Source organism: Carcharhinus amblyrhynchos, chromosome 34 (genome assembly GCF_965287045.1).
Source record: "Carcharhinus amblyrhynchos chromosome 34, sCarAmb.v2.hapA, whole genome shotgun sequence".
NCBI classification, from domain to species: domain Eukaryota; kingdom Metazoa; phylum Chordata; class Chondrichthyes; order Carcharhiniformes; family Carcharhinidae; genus Carcharhinus; species Carcharhinus amblyrhynchos.
In genome coordinates this window covers 19,976,469-20,001,225 of record NC_137357.1, presented here as the reverse complement: position 1 = coordinate 20,001,225, position 24,757 = coordinate 19,976,469, and the positions used below count along the sequence as shown (strand labels likewise).

Genomic DNA, 24,757 nt, shown 5'->3' with positions numbered 1-24,757 from the left:
GGTGGAAGTGATTATAGGCATGGGGAGGGGCGAAGCCATGGAGGGATTTGAAAGCAAGGAAGAAAATCTTGAAATCGAGATATTTCACTGGGAGCTGACATTGGTCAGCGAGCATTGGGGTGATGGCAATGGGAATTCGTACAAGTGAAGACAGGCAGCAGAATTTGAGAAAGAAGCAATGAGTACATTTTAGAATGAGGGTTTCGGTTTTGGATAAAAGTGGACACAATACTGAGAAGTTACGGTGTGAATGAGATCAGCATCTTGGATCAGGGTCAAATATGACATCAGGGCTATGAACAGTCTGATTTGATCTCACTGCTGTCAGGGAGGGAGGATTGAGTTGGTGGCTGGCAAGTGGGGACCGAAGACAATGCCTTCAGTCTTTCTAATGTTGAACGGGAGGGAAATTTGTGTTCATCCAATACATTGCAAGTCTTCTGAAGTAGTCTGATATGCTAAAAGTGGAGGATTTGAGAAAGGTGGTAGTGAGAGAGCTGGGTCTTGTCAATGTCTTGTGGAAATTAACATTTCAGGTGATTCATTAAAGAGAGCAACAAGAGACAGTGAAGGATACATGTGCGGAGACAGCAGGGGTTATGGTCTAAGAACAGGAGACAAGTATTTCTAATGAGATTTCTTTTTTGAACGGAGGTGCAAGAAGGACAACAATGGGGAGAGAATTTTCAACAATATCAGCTTGGGGAAGGCCAAGTTACCGGTGAGCAGTTTGGTGGACATGGGTTCAAGGGTGCAGATGGTGGCTCTCATCTCGAAGGCAAGCTCGAAGAAATGAAGGTGGACAGGAGAGAAACAATACATAAGTGAGATTGTGCATCGGTCATTGGGAAAATTTGGCACATGACCTCCAACTTTTGTATATTTTTTTCTGATGGGAGAACGTCGAAGTCCAGGTTACGTGAAGCCCTTGGTTATGCTGGCTGTTTTTCCAAGGCAGTGGGAAGTGAAGACTGAGTCAATGAATAGGAGACTGATTTGTGTGATGGACTGGGCTTCATTTACGACCCTTTTGTAGTTTTTTGTGGTCTGAGAGCAAGAGTCACACCAAGTTGTGATACATCCTTTCTATGGTGCATCTGTAGAAGTTGGTGAGAGTTGGCACGGACATGCCAAATTTCTTTAGCCTTCTGAGAAAGTAGTGTTGGCATGGATGGACTAGGACAATTTTTTTGGTGATCTGAACTCCTGGAAACTTGAAGCTCTGGACTATTTCCACTTCGTCCCCACTGATGTGGAGGACATACTCCTGTCGACATCATTTTCTGAAGTCAATGACGATCTCCTTCGTTTTGTTGACATTGAAGAAGAGATTATTGCCATAGCACCAGTTCACAGATTCTCTATCTCTTTCGCCATGTCATCAATGTTTTAAATCTGACCCACCATGGTGATGTCATTAGCAAACTTGAAAATCAAGTTGGTGGGGAATTTGACCCCACAACCATAGGTGTATGAGTACAGTAAGGGGCTGAGGATACAGCCTTGTGGGGTACTGGAGTTGAGGATAATCATGGAGGAAGTGTTGTTGCCTATCCTTACTGTTTGCAGTCTGTGGGTTAGGAAGTCTTGGATCCAGTCTGAGGAAGAGCCAAGCCCCAGGCCATGGGGTTTGGAGATGAGTTTTGTTGGAATAATGTTGAAGGCTGAGTTGTAGTCAACAAGAAGCAATCGTGGGACAATATCAGTCGCTCCGCGTCAGTGCTATGGTTAAGAAAGCCCACGAACACCTCTACTTTCTCAAGAGGCTAAGGAAATTTGGCATGTCTGCTCCAAGTTCCACAGATGCGCTGTTGAAAGTATTCTGTCTGGTTGTATCACAGCTTGGTATGACTCCTGCTCTATCCAAGACCGCAAGGAACTATGAGGTCGTAAACAAAACCCAAATTGGCTGTGATGTTTGTACGATGATCCATTACTTGGTTGAGGAATAAGTGGGCAGTCGCAACAGAATTAATGGGATTATATGATGCATACCGTGTTGCCAATATTAGCAAAATAACATTTGGTGTAAGAAATTGGATTTTAGGGTATTATCATTCAATTTAATCCTTAGAGGTTTCCAGATTGTGTCTCCTGAGAGGTGTAATTGGATATTGTTTTACAAGTTGCTTAAAAATTGACTTACAGCTACGTCATTGCTCTTTTAATTCAGTTACATTGGCTGGTATTTATCTCATGGTGACCTCCTTACAGCAACTTGAAATCAATAGAATAGTTTCTTTTTGCGAAGATTGGAGCTATCTTTCTTTCCCAGTCGTTTGAGATCAAAAGCTGATGAATGCGTCAGAAAAATGTTGTTCTGACTACTCCAGTGGTCCATTAAGTTTTAAATAATTAGTGTTTAATGTTTTTGTTTGTGGAAAAGTGGTGAACTGTTTGCTGTTGTGCGTGGCACAGACTGAATCTTTCTTCTTCCAGTAGATCTTAAAGCTCGTTGCATGCAGCAATAGCTGCCAAATGTCTCCATTTGCTGATGATAATAAGCCTGTTCCTTGGGTTCATTTGGATACTCAAAGGGAAAGCTTTTGCTTCACATAGCAAGTTGTGTATGAGGAATTGAATCAATTGAATGTAATATATATTTTGAAACAAAATTCTTTTTTAATAATGTGTTTTGTCAGTATTTGCCTGAATAACTATAAATTGAGCTTGCATGTTGATTCTTGACAAACCCATCTGTCAAGCTGTGATTCGTGATATAACATTTTTGATTCAGCTATATTTGCTAGCCAAGATATTGAAGGATATGAAGCCAAGTAAGATGAATGCATCCAGATTAACTTGTGGAACAGAATCAAGGGTCTGGACAGACGACTCATTTACCTTGTGTTGACAATTGTCATGCTTTCAGTCATTTTAAAAGCAGTATCCAATGGAACCTGAAGCATCTCTGGCAGATCTAACACATTATCGTTCCTTTCAGTTCTGACAAAGAGCCAAGGTTTCAAAACATTAACTCGTTGTCGCCTTGCAGATGCTCCCTGACCCACTGAGTTTTTCCAGCATCCTCTGAAAATTTGCAGCTTCTTTCTTTTATCTGTTTCAGATGTGCACTATTTTCACTGCTGTGATAGAGGAGAAAACCAAATTAGAGGAGTTCAAACATGGAATTGTGACAGAGGTATGGATTTGGGAAGATTATGGAGAGCAGAGAGGTTAGAGGGAGAGCAGTGGTTTCCATGAATAGCTTGTCGTTTTTTGTTGTGGAAAAGATGGGTGACGGCTGATTGGAAAGACAGGAGAATAATGCTGTATGTAACATTCAACAAGTATCGCTTCTCGGCCTTTTGGCTAAGATCAGGTGTAGTATGCTGTGTGTGCTTGGTTGAAGTCATTCGGTGGCATTTGGCCTTCGTTTGCTGCAATTTTTAAAAGCGGCATCTCGGCCTTTTGGCTATGATGCAAATGAGATCAAGCCTTGGAGGAGGAGCTAAGCCTACTCCAATCAGCTTGGATCATGTAGATCAAGCCCAAGACAGGAGGTGAGAGCCCTGTCTTGTCAGTTTGGATCGGGAATGTCTCAACTTGTTGAGACTTTGAATTGAACTTGATTGAATTGGAATATAAAAAAAGTAACATTCAACAAGCATGAACTGTTATGAGGGCCAAAAAGGGTTTTGGAAAAAAGCAGGAGCTTGTCAATCAGATGAACTTTCAAGGCATGAAGATTACTGAGAGGTGAATGAGAGAAATGTGAGAATTAAGAGTGTAGGTGGGTGGAGAGGCAGGCTGAGAAGTTGGATTTGGCAGGCAGGGAAAGAAAGAGGCGGCTGAGCAGCTCTCTTAGTTTTGCAGACAAAGGTCCGTTTCAGAACAGCCCTTTAAAAACAAAACAGTCAAATACAATTATTGTTCTCGTTTTATACTTCTCTTCCTGTCACACTCAACCTGCCCTTTATTTGGCAACAACTCTCGGTCAGTAACATGATTAAGGTTAGGAGTTCAAATGAGGAAATGGCAGATTTACATCCTTGACTCCATCAGACATGTTTACAGTACAGAAGAAGGTCATTTGGCCCACCCTGTCTGCCCTGGCTCTCTGAAAGAGCATTCTACCTAGTCCCATTGCTGTGCCTTATCCCTGGAACCTTGAATATTCCTTCTTTGCAGATAGCAATCTAAATCCTTCTCGAACACCCTGCTCAAATCAGCCTCCACCATTCTCTCAGGAGGTTTCTTGTAGACTCCAACCAATCTTCAGTGAAAACATTTTCATTCTGTTACCAAAATTAATCACTATCTATTCTGCACGGAACTTGATCTATCACTTGTCTACCGAGTCCTTTCAAAGTTCAAGGCTTTCCTCATTACAGTTAATCCTTCAATTGTCATGTCATTTGCAGATTTTGGAAAGAAGCCCAAGACACTACAGTTACGGTGTTTATCAGGAAGAAGAAGCGTCCCAATACCCCTGCACAACTCCACTCCAAACATTCCAGTCTGAAAATCATGCATTTATCATGACTGTTCTTGTTGCTCTGCCAATTTCATACCCAATTGCTTTTATATACGCTTTTCCATGTTGCACCATTTTTAAAGATGGGTTTTAATGGAGATTGTGACCTTGAATATTGGTCAATTGTCTCACACAAACTTAAGTCTTGATTTCTTGCCATTTATAGTGCCACCTGAACTCTGGTAGCAGCACAGTTAGTTGATGCCTCTTTTGGACAGCTGCGAAAGCAAAAATGAACGTGTCGATACCATATTTTTGGCATATTGTGCCAACTGTTGCATGTTTTTATGTTTTGTGCACGTGACGGGTAACTTGAGGAGAGATTCTGGAAGTGAGGAGAATGCTGCCGAGCTGTTCTTGTGTAACATATTGCTGACCAGTGTGAAATAGTATGACAGTTGTCAGAATTGCTGAGGTACTGTAATGTTTGGACTTCTACAGTTGGAGGTTTTTTAAAAGGACATGACAGTTAATAACTTTGTGGTTCTGGGGAGTCTTTCAATGAAAATTATAGCAAAGCTTTTTTGTATTAGATGGGTAAACAATTGACTGTGTTTGATAAAATGGACATGTCCAAATATTTAACAGTTATTGCGAGAGCCATCAGAGGGCAATAACTGAAGAGTGCTGATACAGCTGCTGTTCAGCTAATTACATATTTCAACTATTGTCTTTTTAATGCAATGTATTTTTTTCTTTCCATTTTGTGCTGCAGTAATAAGCTGTTCACTCTCCACCCATTATGTAATCATGTTTGTTCCTCATTGGAACAAGGTCTTTTGTCTGATCTTGTGATGGTGTGGTTAGCACTGCTACCTCACAACGCCAGGGAGTTTGATTCCAGCCTTGGGTGACTGCATTCTCCCAGTCTCTGTGTGGGGTTCCTCCTGGGTTCCCCAGTTTCCTCCCACACTCCAAATATTTGTAGATTAAGTGGATTCACCATGATGATTGTGCATGTTACAGGGGATAAGGCAGAGGAGGTCAGCCTGGGTTAGATGCTGTCAGAGATTCAGCGCAGACTCAATGGACTGGATAGTCTCCTTGTGCACTGTAGGGATTCTGTGACATTAATGACATCAACCATTTAAAGGGGCAGTTTACTCCAACACTTTGAGTGAGCACATTTCTAATAAAGCTCTTGTTTGTACCTCACTGGTCAGCAAGCCTATCCTCAAAAAATAACACACTACCGATCTACCCCAACCCCTGTTAGCAATTCATTTTGGATTTCTCTCATAAGTATCCAAGTACTAAAGCTTGTCCGTTCAATAATTGTGACAAAAGGTAAGGACACCAAAATAGGGAGAGAATGGTCTGGAGGACATAATGAGTTCACGTCCCATTGTGCAGTTGATGGGATATAAATTGAACCACTAAATCTGGAATATCAAGGTCATCTGAGTCAGTGTGACCATGACAACTATCAGCACTTAGTGTCAAAACCCATCTGATTCACAAATGTTCTTTTGGGCAGGAAAACTACTTTCTTGGTCTTGCCTGGCTGTGACTCCAAACCACAGCAATGTGATTTGACTCTTAACTGCCTCCTGAAATGGTCCACCTTGCTCGAATTCAAACAGGGGTTTAGCGTATGTGGCAAAAGGTCTATATATTCTCCAGGACAGAGTATATCTCTGGTGTGTGGACTTCACGCAGTGGTGAAAACGCAATGAATCAATCCCACCTGATATTGTTAAACCTGTCAGATGTTGTGTTGCAGAAGTTCACTTTTTATTTTAGTGCTGTGGCAACTACACTGGCAACTGATTCACTGTGAATTTGGTATCTTCTAACTTTCACTTTTTTAAAAACAGGCTTACCTTTGGCACTTTGTATCCTGCCTACACATCCTATAAAGCTGTCAAGACAAAAAATGTGAAGGAATATGTGAGTACTGTATCTTTAATCCAAAATGTTTTTAATTAAAACAGTGGTAATTGGTGTGCAACCATTCGCATATTACCTTGAGGTTCAAACTGTCAGCATGACAGCTGTGTCAGAAAGAGGAGGGTGACTGAGGTTCCTTCCCTGGTCTCGGTTGACTTTGGCAGTCTCAGGTGATGCACTATAGTTTGCCTCAACACCTGCAGTTAAGGCTAAGATGAGAAATCTGTCACGTTTCTAGGTTCAAATGGCTAATTGACAATCTGAAGTTGAAGCACTATTAATGCAGAAACTGGGATGTGACTGGTCCTGGTTGGACACAAGTTGAGGTGTCCATTGCTTAATCCAAGCAAGGAACAGCGCCATCAAACTGGCAGCTATTTGATTCTGTTTATGGAATAGTGATTGAATAACATGGTGTGCACAGTGATGGCTATGTAATTGGTTGGCTAAAAACTATAATCCCTGATTACTGGAAACTCCACAAGTGTATTAACCTTTGGACAAAGAGCTGCGAGTTGATGTTCCTTACTTTAAAGCATTTGTTGAAACAAATGGCTATTTGGCTTTTTCCATGTTGGGCTGAGTGTTTTGTCAATTCACTCTTTTTTACCTTTGAAGGGAGCAGTTATAACTTAGAGCTTTGCTTGTTTTAACTGATGCTTAGAAAATCAATTGGACACATTTAGAACCAAGTAACAACTTGGCTGGACTTGAAACACTGGCCCAAAAATTGCTGTTTAATTGGCAGAAAGCCGGGTGGGTTTGCTGATGTGAAAATACCACAGCACCTTCAGGAGAAGACAGATGCCCCTTTAAAAAGAAATTGAGAAATTACTGTTGGTGATATACCATTTGCTCACCATGAGCTTTGTAAAAAGAATAACTTAGTGGCTGGCTTCCCATTCAGATGAGTTATGTAGCCTGCAGTTCTTGATCTTGTCTGTTGGCTTCCATGTAATGAGGCTGTAGAATTGCAATTGAAGATTTTTTTTTTCTTTCTTGTGCTTTCTGTGCCTCATTTGGCAACGAAATTGTCCTTCTAATTTTATTGTTCAGATCTTGTTTCACCCTGTTTGACTTTGATTAAAGAGATTTGTTAGCTTAAAAGCTAAATACTGCAGATGCTGATAATCTAAAATAAAACAGAAAATGTAGGGAGAAAACCCAGCAGGTTTCACAGTGCCTGGAGCGAAACTGAGTTTCAACTCTATGACTCTTCAAAGCTGAAGGGTCAAATTGGACTTGAAGCATTAATTGGGTTTCTCTCCACAGATGCTGCCAAACTGTTCAGACTTTCCTGCATTTGCTATTATTTACCCAGTCAGCTTACCTGTAAACTGATATCCCACAGATTCCAGAGGCTTGGCATCCATTTCATCAGCAACTGACATAGACAGGCTGAACACTGAGTTCTATTTGTTGGCTTGGGTCATGATATTGTGGTTGCTGTTGTTCAGAATCTAAATAATAAGAGGTGTAGGATCTTTGAACACAGCCATGTGACTGGGATCTGAATTTGGAGGTTTGAACATATAATTGATTCTTCAATTGAATCACTTTATTCTGTAGTTCATGAACAGTTTAAAAGGGTATGTATGATGCAAGCTGTCTTGGTTGCTTTCCCAGTTATTTACTGTACAATGCACCTGACATTTGTTGCTGTGATGCTGTCTGTGGGAAACAGGCATTGAAACAAAAGATAGCTACCAGCAATTATGATGCTCTCATCCTAATTTGCAATGAAAGCCTCACATAGCAGGCAGCCTGTTACCAGATGATTCGTTATCGATTTGCTGAGGAATGTTCAACTGAATCTGTTGTAACATTGTTAACTGGGTTGTGAATCTTTTGAAATTCTTTATCGCAGATGGTTGTGAATGCTCCATTGCTGAATACATACAAGGTTGAATTGAGAGATTTATGGTGTCATGGTGAATGAGGGGTTATGGGGAGTTGAAGCTCAAGATCAGCCATGATGGAGCAAACTCAATGGGCTGAATGGTCTGCAACTCCTGTATCTTGTGTCCCTGTACTGATGCATCTGAAAAAAAGAGCTAAATTGAGGAAAATTATTAATTTCTTGCACTCCAAAATCCCTTAAGTGAATCTGGGTGACCATATACAAAAATATTTCAGCAGTTATTTTTTCTAAGAATTGAGACTTGCATACTTGGTATGTGGCTGAAGATTTAGCAAAACAAGCAGCCCTCCATCTTAACGTTTTAATCCTCCTTCAGTAAAGCTTAAACTTAAGCTCTCCATCTACAAACAATTTCTGCTTTCACAATTGCAGCATGCTAATTGTACTTTGAATTGCCTGCTTAACTTGTAACCACTTGCCTTGAGCATCAGAGAAATTAGCTAATTTAAAAATTTTGGGTTCCCCTTTGTGTGACCTCCAGACGGGATTTGCAGTATCAGCATGAGGCACCTCTCTCCTTGAAGCCTCCCTCAAAGTTTCATGTTTGACAAGATTAGCAACTCAAATAAATTTGCTGCGCAATAGAATGATGTATTGTTTAGATGTCTCTGTGCATTTTTGGTTGTACGCACAGACCATGCAGAAACTCAAGCTCATAATTGCTTTCTTGGGAGGGGTGCAACATGTAAAATAAATCCATTATTAAATGGCATTTGATAGGGCATCTATTGAGGTTCAGAAGCAGGAAGTGCTCCAGGAACCAAATGTAAACAACAGGAAATCACAAATCTGACTTGGAAAACTGAATCAAATTGAATTGGCAATACAAGCAGCTCAGTGAATTGCTGTTAATTATCTTTTTGGCAATCATAATGGCAGTATATGAAAATGAAGGCTAATTCTTGAGGCTTTATTTGCAAAATATGATCCCTCAAATTTTCTAGCCCTTACAGTACTTATAGTATGCAGTGATTTTGAAATTGTTGTAACTGAGGAAAGGCTCCCTCTAATGGCTCCCTTTTTAATCTGCACCAGTGCAACAAACAGAGCTAGAGAAGGTTGAGAAATCAGACAAAACACTGCAATCATGAGGTTTAGCAGTAGTTTTGATTCATCCAGTTGTTGTGTTACCTTGAGTACTAGGGAATCTGCATTAAAGTCAAACAAGTTTGAACTCTGGAAGTTAAGATAAAACTTAGTGTTTTGATTTTGTTTCTGTGTACCATGTAAAGGTACACAATAGTCTTCATTGCAGAAGCATTGTTAAAGGAATTGAGAATATTTGAGTGTTATTAAAGCTTGAATTCCAGACTGCACAATCTATAAAAAAAAAAGTTAATTTTTATATCCATTGACTGTTTGCAACATATTTTGAAATGTAGAGAACAAAAATTACTTCCTTCACACTGGCAACTTCAATGCAAGAGTGTACCTGTACTTTCTGGTCCATGGAAAATGACGAAGAGATTTTGTAAAAACAAAGTCTATCTCTGGTGCGTGCGTCACTGATTTAGGCCAGTATTTTTTGCCCATCCTTAATTTTCGTTCTGTTGCTGGTGGTGAGCTGCTGTTTTAACCCACTCAAGGTCATGTGTTGTACATACATTCCACCATAGTGACAATAGTGTTCCAGTATCGGGATGTTGTGTGGCTTGGAGGGGAGCTTTCAGGTGGTGGTGTCCGGATGCATCAGCCGTAATAGATATTGCGCAATTGAAATGACTCCACTACTTGACGGACTACAACAATGACCTTCCATTGTGGTTTGGAAGCGGTAACAGCAGATGGATCACTTACTTACTGATCAGGTGGCCACAATTTGCTACTGTTTGCATATTGCTGCCAATAATGTCTGTCTTTACTGCTTGCATGAATGTGACACGAACAATGTCAACAACTTGCAAGGTTGGCTCAAAACACTTCACAACATTTTGACAGGTATGTATTGTCAGCTGTCGTCAATGTCTCTCGTGAGTTGACAGCGAATGCTGTCACTTTTCAATTTCTGACATGCCTGCAAAGCTGATGTCATCCCCACCTCATCTCAGCAGGCAATGGCTTCAGTGGATGGGTGCCCCTTTTCTCACTCTCAACCAATGGATTCTTAGCTTTGAAGCCTCAATTACCGTCCAGAATGAAAGCCCCACAAACCTAGAACTGTTTTGATCTGATGGGCACAGTCGTTTTGGGTGATGTAATTGTTCATGTCAGTAACTTTGGTGAATGTTGTGGTGTTGCTCCCAGATGTGTATTTAAGGTGAGAATAGGAAACTTAAGGAAATTAACTATTGAAGGAAACATCTTTTGGCTGGCGACTTTGGAAAATATTTTACATATAAGCTCAAATAATGACCATTGCTGAAAAATTTGACTTGCTTATTTTTGATTTCATGCTCTGTGGAGGGTGTATATTAATCTTAGCCCAGCAGTAAATTTTAATGTGCATTTTATTTAAATCGAAGATGGAGCATCATGGACAGTTTTGGCCCACAACTTCCTATCTCTGGGCAGCCCTCATGTACGTTATGGCAGTTAGTGCTGTAAAAAAGATGGGGTGTGTGTTTACTACCATCCTCTCAACTGTTCTTGACAAAAGGCCTCAGGAAGCTGCTGCACTGCAGCTTTCTTACCTTGACCAAGTTGGCAGGTTCGGCAAGAAAGATGCAGCTGCATTGCATTTCCAGAGTAAGTGACTTGAGGACTGCGATTGTCACTCTACAGAAGCTTGGCTCTTTTATTCCCTTACTCCTTCAAAAAAAAAGTCTCTTCATTGAAGTTGTTTGCTGTACTCTGTTTTCCACTTCCATGTAATTTAAGACAATAGGAGCTTGTATGCTGGGCTGTTTGGAAAGAAATTTTGTGTTTTGATCGTGCGTAAAGCATCTAATTTCTCCTTAGGTCCGATGGATGATGTATTGGATTGTGTTTGCAATCTTCACAACCATAGAAACCTTCACAGACATATTTATTTCCTGGTAAGTTGTAAAATACATTCAATGTTTTGAAGATAGCTGAGAGATTACTGCACCTTTTCTTCTACACTGTTGGGAGAGAGGTATTCAAGAGATTTGATCGGGGTGAAGAAAGGTAGAAGCTGTCCAACTTGCTCTAAAATGGGCAACTTGACTTCATGCTGACATGAATTGTTTGCTGGAAGAGGATAAATAAGTCAAGTTGCTTTAATAGCATGGTGGGAGTTAAGCAGGAGATCTACACACGGAATCTTTTTGGATGAGGTGAACTGGCACCAAGCAAATTACCCAAGTGGATTTAACCTGTGAGGCAGAGCCCTGCTGCCAATGAAGTACATGATCAATGTCAGTGCTGCTTTACTTTTTGGTTGCCCAGGCAGAAGGCAACCCAGGTGAATTTGACATGACTGCCCTTGCGTATCCTTCCTTTATCACACTTGTGAGGTGTAATCTTGTGCTTTTTCCCAAAGCCAGTTGGTTGCTGGTATTGCAGAATCAGAGGTAGGTGAATGCAAGACATAAAAATGGGATTTTATGTATTAACTTAAATGAGTTGTCAAATTCTATGTTGAAACCAAACTTGAATACATTGATTTTTCTCCCCTTGGTGAACGAATCTTAATCTAACCTTTGCGGAATATTGTTGTCATGGGAGATGGAAGATTATTTTATTCCATGTGTGTAATTATTTGTGATAACTGACTTGAAGTTCTCTCATCGACAGGTTCCCTTTCTATTATGAAATTAAGGTTGCGTTTGTTGTCTGGCTGTTGTCCCCATACACCAAGGGCGCCAGCATGATTTACAGGAAGTTTATTCATCCCACACTTTCTTCTAAAGAACAGGTAAATAAAATGAGTTGAATGTTTCTCTTCAATGTTGCTGGGGTGCAGTACGAAGTAACATTGTGCTTTGATGGAAAGTTGCTCCTGAAGCTTCTCAAAAACCTTATCCATTTTTAAAAGTGAAGTAATATGATAGTCAAATGGTTTTGAGTGTCTAGTTATAACTGTAAAGTGCTAACTTTAAAGAGCACACCCTACATATGGGACAGCTTAAAATTAACAAATATTTTGCTTCGTTGCAACATCTTGGCTCTGTACATGGTTGGGCACTTGGGTTGCAAAATGCATCTGGTGCATTGCATTTTTTTGCATGTCAGATATTCACAGATTATACCTTGTCAAATAATTAGCTGCTTTTCTGTAATCTCTTTAAATTTAACCTAAAAATACTTTTTGCCAATCTTGTCAACATGCCCCACACTGCAGGTATGAAGCTGGAGCTATGAAGCATTAAGATTATGACCACATAACATTGTGTGGCGTTAGCACACTGCTTCAGTTGTACCTCTTCCTTGTCACTTAAGACCAAACTACCATGATGCTCGTATACCAAAGCTCAAGTGTCTAAACTGGAAAAGTGTTCTGTTGCCCTACTAATGGTCCGCAAAATGGAAAATAAAAATTGCAGTAAACTACTCCAAAGCTCAATGTATACAAGTACTTGTCCATGCAATGAAATGTTCCAGAATATTTTGCAGGACTATAGTAAAACAAAATATAACACTGAGCTACATCGGTTAGAAGGAGAAATTAAGTAGGGTTTTAAGGGAGGCCTTTGCAGCAAGGAATTTGCAGGAAATTCCAAAGCTTGCAGCCTTGTCAGCTGAAGGCGCAGTTAGCAATGATGGAGTGGTTAAAATCAAGATTATTGAATAGGCCAGAATTGCAGGAATGCAGACATGAAGGGTTGTGAGATTCACGGGGATTACAGAGATTGAGAGGGGCAAGAATCAGAACTTTAAAATGATGTTTGACAAAGAGTCAGGGTAGGTCAGTGAACACAGGAGTGAAAGAGGAATGGGACTTTTTGCGAGTTTACGGGCAGAACAGTTTTGAATGACATTGTTCACTAAGCATAGAATGTGGGAGACCAGCTCGCAGTGTGTGGGTAAAGTTGAGTCCAGAGATAGTGAAGACATGAATGAGAATTTTAGCAGCAGAGGAGCAAAATATTCAACCCAATGTAAGTGAAATGAAACATTTTGGCACAAGTCTGAAACATCAGAAACAGTACAATTCTTATGACTGGATGACCAGAAACACATCAATTAATCCAGTTGAGTTCTGATCAACCTAGCAAATAAATTTTTGCATTGTAGCCCATCAGTCAGCTGAGACAAGCCACTGCTTCATTCGGCTTAGCTGTCAGACTGACATTCTTGAAGTAGGAGGATGTTGGTTTGCTTTAGCAGTGCCAACTCTATTTATACTTGTGTTGTATATGCCCATCGATGACTGGATTTCCAATCACCTCTGGAGGGAAAACGAATTGTTACGAAGCGAATATTGATGGATTTTATTCACAATTGGCATCGTATCTAAGGATGCATCATTTCTCAAATGGACTGTTTTTTAAAATGAGGAACCTAAGTTTTGCAAGATTTGACATAAAACACGATTGGGGAAGGAGCGATCACAATTGCTGAATCATCAGTCACGATGTTGTGTGCTTTGAAGATAATCATTGGATTTTTCTTCTGGATCCAACTGCAAATGGAAGGGGGAAAAGCAACATGCTGCTTAAGGGGCTTGCAGTTTATATACATTGGGCCTGAGGGGGCCTTTGTTTCGTATCTCAACTGAAAGATGGCACTTCTGACAGTGCAATGCTGCTTCAGTACTAAGGTGGATTTGTGGCTGACATTTTTGTTCAACTCAGGAATCTCAAATTTTTACATACTTCAGACTTCTCTGTACTGAGGTGACTAACCATTGTTTTGCTGAGCATTTTTGCATGTCCAAGTGCTATCTCCAATACTTGGAATATGTGGCCTCCCTAGAATTGTGATCATTGTTGTCTGATAGGTTACTCAGCATTAGGCAGCACAAACAAGCACAATGATACCCACACCTGCTGCTGATATGGTTCTGACTATGAAGTCAGAAGCTAACAACCAGGAAATCTCATGCAATTTTTTGCCAATCACAACGCAATTGCAATCTTGCTTGAAAATCCTATTGTTAAAATATCCACCTGCATTGCAGTAAATGTATTGCATACAACCCGTTCCATTTCTATAATAAGCCCACTGACTCATTTCCACTTTGAATGATACTGTGGGGGAAAAAAAGAAATAAAAATGTATTGTGTCCTTTGTGTGCCCTGAACATCGTAAATTTTTTGACACGCTGAAGTGCAGTCACTGTTAACTGCAGGCTTATTCAGCAGCAAATCTCAAATAGTAAATTCATGAGCAAAGCAAGTTTTGGTAATATTGGTTTAGGGATAAATGGTGGACTGGATGCCAAAACAAATGCCTGTTCTTCACCTACATCAGTGGTATATTTTCCTTACAAAGAAATGCAGTCTTTATCTCGTCCAAACTCTCTGCAGTGGAGTGTCACTGATATTTTACCTTCAAACACACCTGGGTTTTAGTACCAACTGGACCACAGCAGGGTTGATGCAATTTGTTTTGCATGAAGGAAAAGCACAACCCAAGTGCTGGGCTGAGTAAATTGCTGTGTTAACTCCCCCTTCACCTTCAAAATGGAGGAGGTGCTAAAATAAAGAATTTTTTTTTTATTCATTCTTGGGACATGGGCATTGCTCGCTGGCCAGCGTTTATTGTCCATCCGTAGTTGCTTGAGGGCAGTTGAAAGTCAACCACATTGCTGTAGCTCTGGAGCCACACACATTAAGAAGTCTCACCTGATAAAAGGGCAGCAAGCGCTTTGAAAGCTAGTGGCTTTTGCGACCAAGTAAACCTGTTGGACTTTAAACTGGTGTTGTGAGACTTTAGTGTGTTTACCCCAGTCTAATACTGGCATCTCCACATTATGGCCACACAGAGGTCAGACCAGGCAAGGCCAGCAGATTTTCTTCCCTGAAGGACATTAGTGGACTAGATGGGTTTTTCTGACAATCGGCAATGGTCTCACAGTTATCTGTAGATACTTAATTCCAGATATTTTTATTTAATTCCAATCTTTCTATCTGCCATGGTGGGATTCGAACCCACGTCCCCAGAACATTAATCCAGAAATTCAGCTAGTAGTCTCGCAATCATCCTGCTAGACCATCACCTCCCTAGAGTAAGATGGGAGAAAGCTTTTTGCTGCTTGAGAATCTATTTTTTTGGGTTATTTCAAAACTAGGAACTTAATTCTGTACCTGTTAGCTTTTGAAGTGAATTTCATCTGGCCCTGTTTCTGGCTGCCAAAGTGATGGCTTTTTTTAAATTTGTGGAAGTGGTCAGCTTTCAATTCCATGAACCGAAATGAGCATATTTTAGAAATGATCGTTAGCTTTCAATGTCTTTGATGTTGAACTGGTAAACGTGTAGGGGACAACCTGCGTAATCACCTTTTTTTTAGCAAAAGAGTACTTTAGTTTTGCTACAGTTAGTGATTAAAAACACAAAATGCCAATAATGTGCAACCAGTTTGGTGTCAGAAAGAGAAGGTAATGTTTCGGTTGATGGGAAGATTCTTGAGACGGAAGAATATGAAGGAGTGACTGTTTTGCATTTGATTTTCTGCCTTCCTTCTTAGGAAATTGATTGCTACATAAGTCAAGCCAAGGAGCGTGGCTATGAAACCATGATGAATTTTGGCAGGAAGGGATTAAATATGGCAGCAACTGCAGCTGTGAGTGCTGCTGCAAAGGTAAGTAGTCGTAAACTACAATCATTACACAGTCATTCTTGTAACTTTTCAGTCATTTTCTCCAAACCATGATGGCTGTGCTGCAAATTGTTCATTGTATGACTGGACTGTGTCATTATGAATTAGTCAGCAAGACAGGACCTCGTTGCAGAGCATGAAGGAAACACCATATCAACTATCCTGTGAGGCCATTAAGAAAGCACTTGAGTCAAACAGGTAGAATGGAACTTGAGTCACAGGGGAGACAGATTCCCTTCATAAGGTTTTCTGACAACCATTGACCAGAATTACAGAATTTTTTGTACATTTTTCTGATCTGCAATATAGCCAGTAAACTGGGGATATGTTATTAATTGTTAATGGAGTTTGTTTTTCAGAGAGTTTATTCCTGGGATTGTTCTCTGAGCAGAGACGAAATAGATTGGGTCTGTATTGTTTAGAGCTTGGCGGAATGCAGGGGGATCTCATTGAAACATGGAAAATTCTTAAAGGGCCCAACAGGGTAGATACAGAAAGGCTGCTTCCCTTGGCTGCGCAAGCCACTTAAGACTGAAATGAGGAGGAATTTCTTGACTGAAAGGATGATGAGTCTTTGGAATTCACTTACCCTGGGGGCTTTGGAGGCTTCAACATTTATATTCAAGAGTTGAGATCAGTAGGCTTCTGCATATTTTTAAAAAAAAAATCAAGGGCTACAGGAGTAGTGCAAGAAAATGGTGATGAGGCAGAAGATGAGCCATGATCTCATTGAACTGCTCAAAGGGCTGGGTGCCTACTTTTGATTCTTTCTTGGAGATTTTCAGTATGTTCAACACTGATTGCTTATTACCTTGAGGGCTGCTGCTCCACCCTTTTTTCAACTGGGATTACATTTGACTTGTCTAGTGGCATGACAACACTTCATGCTGCTTCATTTAGACAAGTTTCAAAACAGAACGCATAAAAAGAACTTGTTAAACAAGTGCTTCCCTGCATTGTAATATTAACCATGACCAAAGGAGAAAAAGCATTGGAGATGCCCATTGTGTTTGACAATTATTTGGGTTACAATTTAATTCTGTTACAGTGCTATGTGACTGTCCTTTACATTAAAGTGCTGATCACCTGTGCATTTTCCTTGATAATTTTAATTTCACTTTAAGGTACCTTGCAGTATGAACAGTTTTTTCTGTGCTTGAGTGACATGTCCTCCTTGTTCTTATGTTGTAGAGTCAGGGAGCTATTGCCGGACGCCTACGCAGTTTCAGCATGCAGGATTTAACAAGCATTCAGGGGGATGAGCCAGTACATTACAGAGACCCTCTTTATCCTGAGGAGGAGATGAGGGGAAGGAAACCCATCTCTGCTGCGCGAGTGGAGTACTGTGAGTTTGAATCAATTTTGTGATGTTAAGAAAACATGGGACAGTCAAGCAGAATCAGTTTTGAGACTCTGTTTATTTTCCTGTTTGGATGTTAAAAGAGAAGTGGGTTGTATGATCTTGCAACTTAATATACCAATACACTCCACACCATAATTGCAATTTTCAAAGGAGCCTTCAGTCCAGCAGTGCGTCATTTTCTGTTGAATTCAAGGATTCAAATTACTGTGTTGAATATTGACTGCTGTTTGTCTGGAGGTTACTGACATCTTGGTGAGTATCTTGTGGGCCTTATGTATTCAGTCAGGTGCTCGTGCCATAATCTGTTATACCTGTATGTGGATATGAAAACGTGGACTTGCAGATTGTGAATAGATTGTTTGTTTGCTGGCAGTTCAGTGCTGCAGCACAATCATGTTCCGAGTGTTATGGCTAAAGACTGGATGAAACCCAACCACAATATTGCAATTAGTTTTAACCGCTTCAGTGTTCAACCCACGATGCAAATACTGAGGGACAGTTAAAAATGAAGTAAAATTCAAGTACAAATCGATTCCAGTGGTATTATAAAGTACATAATTCATCATTAGTTTTGCGTATGTCATCAGAATTCCAAAGTTTGAATTATTTGTTATTTTGTCAGCTTTATTTTACCAAATTAAAGTGTGTTTCAGTTATCTTTGGTGTTTAGGATTGATGGACTGAAGTATCTGTAGAGGGAAAGAGGAAAAAAGTGGTTTTCGATGGTGGTCTGTTCAACCTAAAGGGCAGTTGTAGGCCTTTATAGTCTGGGTGGGGCATCTGTATCTTGTCCTGCATTGTTTGTACTGGAAATTCAAGACTTTTGTGGACCAGGTAGGAAGTCTGTGCCCACGTAGCAAGTTGAAATGTTATGATCAGCTGCTTTAAAAATGTACAAATTCATTCTAATATGCCAAAAAGAGTTAGTAATGGTTAAATGCTCCGAAGTGCTATCTTGTGGGATCTGAAGTGAACTGGTTGAATGACATTTTGAGTTATGATCGATTTTTATCACACACTGTTGAATGGCATTGGTGGAAATAAGCCCCGCAGAAAAAAGGCATTGGCTGCCCTTTCAATCTTTGTTGTTTGTTTGTTAGCTGATTTCAGCAGTTGCAGCCAAACAGTGGTGCTAAGCATTACTATTGAGAAAAGAGACAGTCCTATTGACTAACCAGTGGTGCCTACCTCAGTGCTCATTTCTGGAGAATCGAATAGACTGTGGAGTTGACAAGTCGGCAAAATCTCGATACCCTCACATGGACAATAGCTGCTGAGTGAAAAACCCAAAGATTATTATCAAGTGTATTTCAGCCAAACTCATTGCCTCCAGGAAAGAGAAAGAGAAAAGACTAAATGTTATTTAGTGCTGAATTATAATTTGGGAGGTGAAACCAGTGCTTCGGTTAAGATCGTGTTTCTCAGCAATACTTTGTTGTTTCAGCTTCAAGACTCCCTGTGACTGCCCAAAATGATCGATTCGCAGGTGAGAGTGATTCTCAGGATGAGTACAAGTCTGATGGGGAGGCAGAATATCAAAGAAGTTTGTTGCGTCATCATGAAGCAACAAATGTCAAACGGACCAAACGAGTCCAGACCCACCAAGTGGCCAAAAAGAAACTGCAGAGCAAAGAGGTACAAGTCTCCCGTAGCACTAAAAAAAACCTGCAAAATTATTTGATCCATTCAAATCACGTGTGTTAGTTTCTGTACAGGCTAAATGGTTGCCTTGCTTCGAAAATTGTGTTTCTTAAAAAACACAAATGTCTGTCCAGAGCTAACGTTATCATGTCTGACAAGCACCCTGACTTGTCAGCGTTGCAAGTTGCTAAAAGCAGCGGTGTCTTGGCTGAACTGCCCTGTGCTTCCACGCTGCGGCAGTTCTGTAATCCTACTGCTTAAAAATAGAACTGGTTATAAACAACTTATTGTTTATAGCAGTTGACAACTTCTCTTAATCTTAATGATGCCGACTTGTTCAGTCTTCTGTTTCTATTTTTTTTCAAAATGGGTTTTGGGTTTGTATTTTCTTGGCGTGATTATTTTGATCTCCTGATCTTGCAGTTCACTGGAGGTTATGCTCTGTTTAATACTGAGTTAAAATATCATTTTAACATTTCAATGCAGATCCCGCCAGACATTAATCTGAATTTATCAACCTGTGTTTCTCTGAACTGCGTTCTGCTTTTTATTGAGCTTATTAATTAATGCATTTCACTACAAATGTTTGCAGCGCTCTCAGCTGGATTGCTGAAGGTTAAACCGGTTGAAATTGCAATGCAGATGGGTTGCTTTCTTTGATGCTTTGAGGGCCTCCAGTGGATGGCAATGAGAACTGCATTCAGTTGCCTCCAGTTGCAATCCGTGCTGGTGGCAATGACATATATGTGGTGCTGCAAACCCAAAGTCCTTTGCATCAATTTAAACAGACAAATCACTACCTCGTAAAGTAAATGATGTTGTCCAACTACATAAAACTCTGGCGGTCACCACCACCCTCCTCCTCCTTGGCTTCAGTCCTTAGAACTTCAGTAACTCTCCTGACTCTGTCCCCCAGTTCAAAATTCTTTTTGTGTGAACGAAGATAGTTCTGATAGGCAATTGCACTAGGAGGACATCACCATAAACCTGAATCTTGGGGCCCTCTTGCATTCAACAAGATTATCATTTGGAGTACCATTAGGAGGAAGAGTTGTGCCAAACATTTGTTTGCTTATTTCGATTATCTGCCTTTCCGTCCCCAAACTTTGGGTCACAAACCTTAGAACAGAATATCCAAGTGCAGGAGGAGTCAGTTTGGCCCATCAAATCTGCACTGACTCTCTCTGACAGAATATCTTACCCAGGCCCTTTCCCTCACACATTTACCATGGCTAATCTAATCTACACGCTAAGGGGCAATTTAGCATGGCCAGGCCATCTAACCTGCATGGTCTGGACTGTGGAAGGAAACAGAAGCACCCAGAGGAAACCCATGCAGACAAAGGGAGAATGTGCCAACTCGGCACAGACAGTGACCCATGCCTGGAATTGAACCCAGGTCCCTGGTGCTAAGAGGCAATAGTGCTCACCACCATGCTGCCTCGCCTGTTACTTGCTTTCAAGGACCCAGATGCTGCTTCAAGTTCATTCACCAGCATGTGGTGTTCAGTGGAAGTTGTTCCCACAACAATGGCAGAGTGGTTAGCACTCCTGCCTCACAGCAGGGACTCTGGTTTGATTCCTGGCTTGGGTCACTGTGTGTAGTGCCTGCATGTTCCCTCGCGTCTGCGTGTGTTCCATCCCACATATTGAAAAATGTGCTGGTTAGGTGCAGTGACCATGCTCAATTCTTCCTTGATGTACCCAAACAGGCATCTGTGTGCCGACAATGGGATTTTCACAGTAACTTCATTGCAACATTTATGTAAGCCTACTTGTGACACTAATAAACTTAAACAATCGAGACACCAGTGATGAAATGCAGGGGCATGCTCTATTTTTTTTACTGAGACATAATAAATGTGATTGTTGTCTATTCCTAGGTTGTGATAAAATCCAAAGTTAGACCAAAGAAGAAGGCTGCGCAGTCGAACTTTGACACATTATGAATGTGAAAAAAAAGCATTTCGCTGCTCGTTAGAAGCACTAAGCTCATGGGTAAAATCACCACTGCTATTTTTAATCACAGGCAATTTAAAATGGCCAAATGTTGTATTCTTGTACTACTGAGGCAAATATTTTGCAGTGTTGTTGCACGCCTCTTTTTAAAAAGTAACTGTTTTGTCAATGACGGTACCACGTGCTGGACCTGCATTAAAGACAAAAGCTCTTCCTAAAACCAAAAGATTGTTGAGGCCGAGTCTGTAACAGAATTAACAGATGAGCTTGAAGAGCGCCTTAGATTTTCTTTTTAATGAATCTGTTTCCCCCGTCATGGGATTTCTTGGTGTGGGTTGTTCTGAGGGAGTCTGGAACTCCCCTTTTTATTGTATTCCAACTATCAATGTGCCATGTTTGTAGATTGCTCTCAATTTGCCATGGAACACCTCAATGTGATGACAATGAGTTTGCACTGATCACTTTCGCGAATGTTGATCTGTTATCTACCTTTTACCCATGCTTAGATATTAATAGCATCAGAGTTAACCCCCTATTGTCACTACATCAATAATTTAAAGAGTTAAGCTCCTCTGGTAATAGTACATCTTCTCACGTGATTTGAGTGGATATATCACTACATTTATCTCACAAGGCAATGTATGAAAAACTGTGGACGTTTTGGACACCTGTGTTTTGAAGTGCAAACACTGTCAAAATGAAGGGCCTCTTGTCATTTGAATTTATGCAGCAGAACATGTCATATTCTTGTGATGAATTGTTTCATGTCATGAGTTCAGCATCTGAGTTGATGCATGGAAGAGTTGGACATGAGGGCGAAGCTTCAAGTAGTCGGAAACCTGAAGCAGTGGTTCTTGGCAATCCACCTACCTGGTTACTGCAAATATTATATATCTATTCATGAGAGGTAATTGTTTAATTTAACTTCAGTGTTAACAGCAATTCAAACAAACTGCTGGCCACTTCATGTTGACATGATCAGAGTTTCTGCGAAGGGCTCTGTCGTTAGCGGTAAGACTGCAGTTTCAAGCTGTCCAGTGACAGAGTTAGCACTACCTTGTAAGCCCACTCTCAGCTAATTATAGTGGATCACTTTAAAATTGACCCAGTTCGAGGGTGTTGGAATTGTCTGGGTGGCTCTGTAGTTTCATTTGGAGCTAAATTTAGACATGTTCTCGAGTCATTCAAAACATCTAAATGTTTTATTTTTATCTGCTTCGTGGATCCTCTCTGAGGCTCCTCTCCAATTCAAAAGTAAGCTCTGCATGTACACCTTATCGTTCAGTCAGGAGAGTTTACCTGTATCTTGGGAATCTCTGCCACAAACTAAAGAATTTCCTTGTTCTGCTGCAGCTTATTTCAGTGATAGTTGGCGTGCATCATTAGACTAACAGTTGTTCCACCAAAATGGTGGCATCTGTCCACACACATACCGTTCAAACTAGGTAGAAAATCTGCAATTTCCCCCCTGTAATATTAGCTACAGGTGCATATGGTCACTTGTCTCTCAGTCTGTTTGCCAGCTTTACATTCTGGAGCAAATTTTGAAGTGTCAATTCAAACCAAGTGACATTTATTTAAATCAAGGTGTCTTAAATAGCTATATTTTATATTTAAGAAATAGTTTGCTTGATTATTTGCAACTATAAGTTCATATTGCTGCTGAAAACAAGTCATAGTCTGTTAGAGAAAGTTGTGACCTTGCAACCTTTCTGACATAGAATGAGTGTACGAGAATGGGCTTGGAACAAAAAAGAAATTTCAACTCACCTCTCTCCAGTTTTAGTTACGGCAGAAGCTGTCCTGTTTGTCTGGACATAGGTTCTTTGTTTTGTTCTGACAAATTACATACTTACATCTCTTGAATGTTAAGGTTTTGCAATAAGCATGTGAATGCTGTGGACAATGTGATAAATGAGCAGGTTCTGAAGCAGCAAGCCTTCCCATCAGATACTGCAGCTGCTAGATATCATCATTGATTTATACAAGTGAAGTGAGGACAATACCAGCTCAAGTACCAAGTCTGCTCTCATCACTCACTGCATGTTCCTTTCTTCCTGTATTTACAATACACTGAAAAGAGGAAGAACACACCAATTTACCTGAGGCCCATTGCTGCTTGGAGCTGTCAATGCAAACTGCTTGAAGATCACTGGGAAAAAAAAAGCACAGGATTCATTGAGCTGCATGAGAAGCTCCACGCAATTGAATCGCAGGGAACAAAATTAGTCACTTGGGATCCTCTTGATATCTACTTATATCCTTGCTATTTATGTATGCTGTCCATTGTTTCTTAATCCTTTGAGTGGGTCTTTTCAAATCAATATTGTTTTCACAATAAAGTTGTTGGATAATAGTTGTATGGTGTTCTTAGTTTGTCTCATTTCATTTTATCCAATTTAGTCAGTTATCATTTAGGGAAAGAAATTTGCCATCCTCATGTTGTATGACTCCAGACCCTCCGCTGTGTGGCTGATTCAGTCGCAGCACTAAGCAGAGCTAATCATGAGATATCAACTGGGTAAAACTGCAACACAGGACTACTTGCATGCCAAACAGCGCAAGCAAAACTCAAGAGACAGATCCTACAATCAGCCTATCAAATCAGAACTTGGCAATTCTATTACAATCCACCATGAAGGCGGTAGAATGTCCAAAAACTAGCTGGAGGAAGTGGTTGTATAAAGCTCCCCATCTTTAATGACGTGTGGGAGGCCGGCACATCAATGCAAAAGATAAAGCTGAAATATTTGCAACCCTCCACAGCCAAAAGGGCAGAGTGGATTATCCATCTTTGCTACCTTCTGAGGTCCCCAGCATCACCACTGCCAGTCTTCAGCAAATTTCATTCACTCCCTGTTATCACGAAATGGCTGAAGTACGGACTACTGCAGATGCAGTGGGCCCTGGCAATATTCCTGAACACTTGTGCTCGAGAGCTAAGTCCCTGAACCAAGCTGTTGTAGTACAACTGCTGCACTCCAGTCTATCCCATCATGTGAAAAACATTTCAGGTATGTCATACTTGCAAATCCAAACTCCAGTTACTGCCCTTTCTTGGCATTGCAATCAAATGGCCCCCAGTAATAACCTCATTGTTCAGTTTAGATTCTGCTAAGATAACTTGGCAGAACCTAAACTGTAACTGTGTGTCATTCATATGAATGATTTGGATGAGAATATAGGAGGCATGGTTAGTAATTTTGCAGATGATACCAAGATTGGTGACACAGTGCACAGTGATGAAGGTTATCTCTGATTGCAATGGGATCTTGATCAATTGGGCCAGTGGGCTGACAAATGGCAGATGGAGTTTAATTTAGACAAATGTGAAGTGATACATTTTGGTAGATCAAACAAGGGCAGGACTTAATCAGTTAATGGGGAGAACAACAGAACAAAGATATCTTGGGGTACATGTTCATAACTCCCTGAAAGTGGAGTCACAGGTGGACAGAATGGTGACGAAGGCATTCAGCATGGGTCAGAATATTGAATACAGGAGTTGAGACTTGTTGAAGTTAGACGTAACATTGATCAAAGCTACACTTGGAATACCTGCTGTGATAGTGGAGTCGGACACTTTTGGAACTTTCAAGCGGTTATTGGATAGACACATGGAGCACTTCAGAATGATAGGGAGTGGGATAGCTTGATCTTGGTTTCGGCACAACATCAAGGCCAAAGGGCCTGTACTGTTCTATGACTAATGTATACAGTTTTGGTCACCTATTATAGAAAGGATATTATGAAACCAGAAAGATTTACTAGGGTGCCACCAGGACTTGATGGATTGAGTTATAAGGACAGGCCAGATACACTGGGACTTTTTTCTCTGGAGCG

At 40.6% G+C, this 24,757-nt stretch overlaps 1 protein-coding gene across 3 annotated transcripts in view; it reads left to right on the top strand.

Annotated features, from left to right (window-relative positions):
• LOC145361319 (receptor expression-enhancing protein 1-like) overlaps positions 1 to 23,270 on the top strand; it is a 41,791-nt gene extending 18,521 nt beyond the window's left edge. The window contains exons 1-8 of one of the 3 annotated variants that reach the window (XM_080216976.1): positions 661 to 721; positions 6,295 to 6,367; positions 11,187 to 11,263; positions 11,985 to 12,105; positions 15,820 to 15,933; positions 17,143 to 17,296; positions 18,759 to 18,949; positions 20,839 to 23,270. In XM_080216976.1, coding sequence (XP_080073102.1) covers positions 672 to 721; positions 6,295 to 6,367; positions 11,187 to 11,263; positions 11,985 to 12,105; positions 15,820 to 15,933; positions 17,143 to 17,296; positions 18,759 to 18,949; positions 20,839 to 20,904 — 846 coding nt within the window. In that variant the 5' untranslated portion in view covers positions 661 to 671 and the 3' untranslated portion in view covers positions 20,905 to 23,270. Of the gene's footprint in view, positions 1 to 660; positions 722 to 4,824; positions 4,893 to 6,294; positions 6,368 to 11,186; positions 11,264 to 11,984; positions 12,106 to 15,819; positions 15,934 to 17,142; positions 17,297 to 18,758; positions 18,950 to 20,838 lie in introns of those variants that run through there. The other 2 variants (XM_080216978.1, XM_080216977.1) reach the window with 2 other exon arrangements.
• The last annotated feature ends 1,487 nt before the right edge of the window (positions 23,271 to 24,757 follow it).